The following is a 3955-nucleotide window of genomic DNA, read 5'->3' on the forward strand; positions in this document are numbered from 1 at the left end:
TCTGCTTATCCAGGATTTTGTCATTAAATACCTACTGTGGGTGCCTAAATATAAATATGTTTACAAAAGTTACAATTTCTCATTATTTCCACAAAAATAGCATTTTCTCAGACAGCTTTTCAAAATATAAAAGTGGTCTAAATGTCTTTCATGGCCAATCTGTTGTTATAGTGTTGCCTCTCTGTGAATACTGTCTATCCTCTGTAAAAACTCCTTACGTGATACCTATCATCAATCAATCAATCAGTCCACCTCCAACTGAAGCTTAGTCCAACCAAGTGTAGCTTGTTGATCTCTCATTAGCACCACTAGAAGCTACAATAAGTAAAATGGTAATAAAAGTGAAGGACTATTTACAGTTACTTAGCAATTAGGCAAGAACATAAACTAGCTTTAAATTCTCATGCAATGAAGAGCTTAAGATACGTAGTCATTGAATTTGCAGCACTTCATTTGCAAATCAAACCAAACCAACCAAACTAAATCACAATAGAAATCATCTCAAGGCACTTTACAAAGAAACAGCAGATGTGTGGTCATAAGTCATGTTGCACAAAGGGATGGAAATTTTAAATGAACGGTCTCATCATTATTTATTCAACAAAGAAAATGACACACAGAAAAGCACTGTGTGGAGTTTCAGATCAAAGAAGTTGTTGCAATGATGCTTCTCTTCTTTTGCCTTTATGCAGGGCTGAACCACTGCTTACACAGATTAAAGGCGACAGAACAGTGGTGGTGTCCCCTGTATTTGACAGAGTCAACTTTGATGACCTCAGGGTTTTTAAGTACAGTCCAGCAGCACATGCTTTCGACTGGGCTTTGTGGTGCATGTATGAGAGTTTTTCACCCGAGTACTACAAGGTCAACGATGGGTCACTGCCTGGGAAGTAAGTTAAATCAGTCTTCTGATTATGAATAAATATAATGTCATGGTCTTATTAATTGTTTTGAAATGATAGGCTCCAGCAATCCTGTGAGTCTAAATAGGCATAGGCAGGTATAGGAAATGATGAATGTTTTTAAATGGCACAGTGGTAACAGTTTTCATCTGTCTCCTCAGGAGCCCATCTGTCATGGAATAATGGTTGCTGATAGAAGTTTCTCGGGGAAATTGAGTCCTTGATGAAGGAATGAAGGTGTATGGTGGAGAAAATGTTGAGCTGGGAATTCGTGTAAGTTAACGTTGCATATTTAATACTAAATTCACTAACAAAATCTGAAGAGTCCCAGTGTGTTATGGTTTTACAGAGGGTTATGTGCTCTTATGTGTAGTCCATTTTAATGAATAGGATAAGTGAAAAGAGTACATTGTAACTCAAATAGGTGTGGACATGTGGAGGCAGTATTGAAGTAGTCCCATGCTCCAAGATCGCTCACATTGAAAGACTCCACAAACCCTACATGCGAGATCTGACTCATGCCATGAAGAGAAATGCTCTGAGAGTAGCAGAAGTCTGGATGGATGAGTACAAACACAACGTCAACTTGGCTTGGAAATTGCCATTTGAGGTACTGAGCAAAAATGATGATATCCTCTTATGACATGAAACTTACACACTGCATGATAGTCAAGAGATAAATAATTAAAGCTTTTCTTGTAAGTAGATACTTATGACTGACTGTAAATAATAACTTAAATTTAAGTAAAATAATAGTAAAAATCTTTGCCTCTGCAGAATCATGGAATTGACATAGGAGATATCTCTGAGAGGAAAAAACTCAGAGAGAGGTTAAAATGTAAACCTTTTAAATGGTACCTGGAAAATGTGTATCCTAAGTTAGATCCCTGGGACAACCTGCTTGCCTATGGAGGAGTAAGTTGAGTTAAAGTGCTGGTACTGGGGGGTGGGTGTTCATGACAAGTTTCACTGACAACAAGCCTCATTACCCCCACTGACAGATGAAGAATCTTAATGCCAGCATGTGTTTAGACCAAGGTCCAGTACCAGGTCACACACCCATCGCCTACCCTTGCCACTATTATGGACCTCAGGTAAGTTATGTAGCTAAGGGGTTTTCTTAAGATGATTATATTAGATCATCAGAATCCTTGTCTTTCTACTGCGCAATCTACCTTCTGACCTTTTTCTCTTTTTAGTTTACTTATTATCGTGCAAACGGTGAGCTCTACATCGGCCGGCATCAAGTCCCACAAGAACAGTGACAACAGGTGTCTAAGTGACCCCGGCAATAAGAAACTGAGCCGGCCTTTACAATTGCAAAGAGGCTTTGCAGAAAGGAATGGGGATATACTGGGACTTCACTCAGGTAATATAAAATACAAGTCGTATATTGATGTCACAGAAAATGCTGAAGAAATATGTACGTTAATAAAAGGGTCAACAAAGTGTCTGTTGCCTCTCTGCAATTAGAGCATAGTTTAGTTTAGGTGTAGTTGACCATATAGCTTAAAAGTCTTTACTGTGGCTGTGTCAGTATGAAAAGATCAAATACTGCACCACAGTATTTTTGACACCTTTCTCTTTTCTAGGGTAAAGAACTGAAGAACAGACAGACAAAAAGATGTCTGGAGATTATAAAGGGAAAACTTCTAATACAGGAATGCTCTGGCCAAAGATGGGAAATCCAAAACATAATCAAAGCCTTTTAAAACATCTGTGTGGGCAACAACAAGTGCACTTCTCAGCTCATAGGTCAGTGGTTAACCATACCACAATATGGGAAATGTAGTCAGTCAAGTGTGACAACTGTTATATGAGTATTTTAATTATTTGATTCTTCTGTTACTTGGGTGAAAAAACAAATAACTGAATTTTTTAATTCTTAAGTGAAAGGGACTCCTTTAAAACATTTTGCAAATCTTCTTATTTGTCAAATTAAAGCTATAAATAATTTTTATTATGACATTTTCGATCAACTGCTTACCTTATTAAACATTTATTACATAAGTGAAAAATATGAATACTTAAGCCTAAACTGATGGTAAATGTTCTTTTGGCATCTGAATGTCCATTAACTGAGCATGTGGAGCAGAGCTGTCAACATCAGGGAAGCCTGGGTCAAGACCAAAAATGTCCACTGTCTTTTAAATAATGTGCTGGAATGATTTGTCAAAAATAAATAAATATCTGACTGTTTTCACCTGTGTTCATTTAGTTAGTGTATTTTTACCTGGGGGGTATTCCAGAAAGAAGGTTTAGTGAAAACTCAGAGTAGTTTAACTCTGAGTTGAAGGAAACTGTTTCAGAAACAGAAATCATTTAAACTTGTAATCAGTCACCATTGTAACTTACACTTTGAAACTAACCTGAGTTAGACTGTTTTTAGACTGAGTTTCTGTTTCTCCCTTCCTGTTGAGTTTGCAGAAGCTGTCAGACAGCTGGTTCATTTCCTCATACTTGCAGTTCATATCAAACCATCAAGTCAAAGGACTTTAACATTTACACGACTTTAACATGCTGTTCTTTTGTCTCTCCTCTATTCACTCACCCCAACCGGTTGAGGCAGATTGCCACAAAACGGAGCCTGGTTCTTCTGGAGGTTTTTCCTCTCCACTGTCACCAAGTGCTTTCTCATAAGGGATTTGTTGGGGTTTTTTTGTAAAGTGCCTTGAGATGATTGTATTGTAATTTGGCAGTATACAAATAAAATTGAATTGAATTGAATTGAATTGAATTGAATTTAAAGCAAAAAAAGTCACATAAGGAAGAACATTTAGTAAAATCTCATTGTCTATTTGCAAGTTCTAAATTTTTGTATGAGTAGAAGATAAATAACAATAAATAACTTCAGTACTTCTCGGTTTGGGGTTTGCATTTATCCAACTTACAATTTAACTTCGGTTAACTTACTCCAAGTGAGAGTAATGTTTTACATTATTCCAGCTTTTCTAATACACAATTCAGCTACCACCAGCTGGTCATGATTGGAAATATAAACAAAAAACATACTGAATATAGAATTTGTAAAATAATTACAGAATCAACACATG

General features: G+C 36.7%; 1 protein-coding gene across 1 annotated transcript; it reads left to right on the plus strand.

Annotated features, from left to right (window-relative positions):
- Window positions 1-1127: 1127 nt before the first annotated feature.
- On the plus strand, window positions 1128-3572 carry LOC113133183 (probable polypeptide N-acetylgalactosaminyltransferase 8). The gene is given in 9 exon segments (XM_026311804.1): window positions 1128-1175; window positions 1327-1512; window positions 1680-1817; window positions 1904-1996; window positions 2102-2140; window positions 2142-2204; window positions 2206-2271; window positions 2495-2657; window positions 3472-3572. Coding segments are annotated over 8 exon segments (747 nt in total). The 5' UTR covers window positions 1128-1133; the 3' UTR covers window positions 2615-2657; window positions 3472-3572.
- Window positions 3573-3955: the final 383 nt, after the last annotated feature.

This window comes from Mastacembelus armatus, chromosome 6, assembly GCF_900324485.2.
Source record: "Mastacembelus armatus chromosome 6, fMasArm1.2, whole genome shotgun sequence".
In the NCBI taxonomy this organism is placed as follows: Eukaryota; Metazoa; Chordata; class Actinopteri; order Synbranchiformes; family Mastacembelidae; genus Mastacembelus; species Mastacembelus armatus.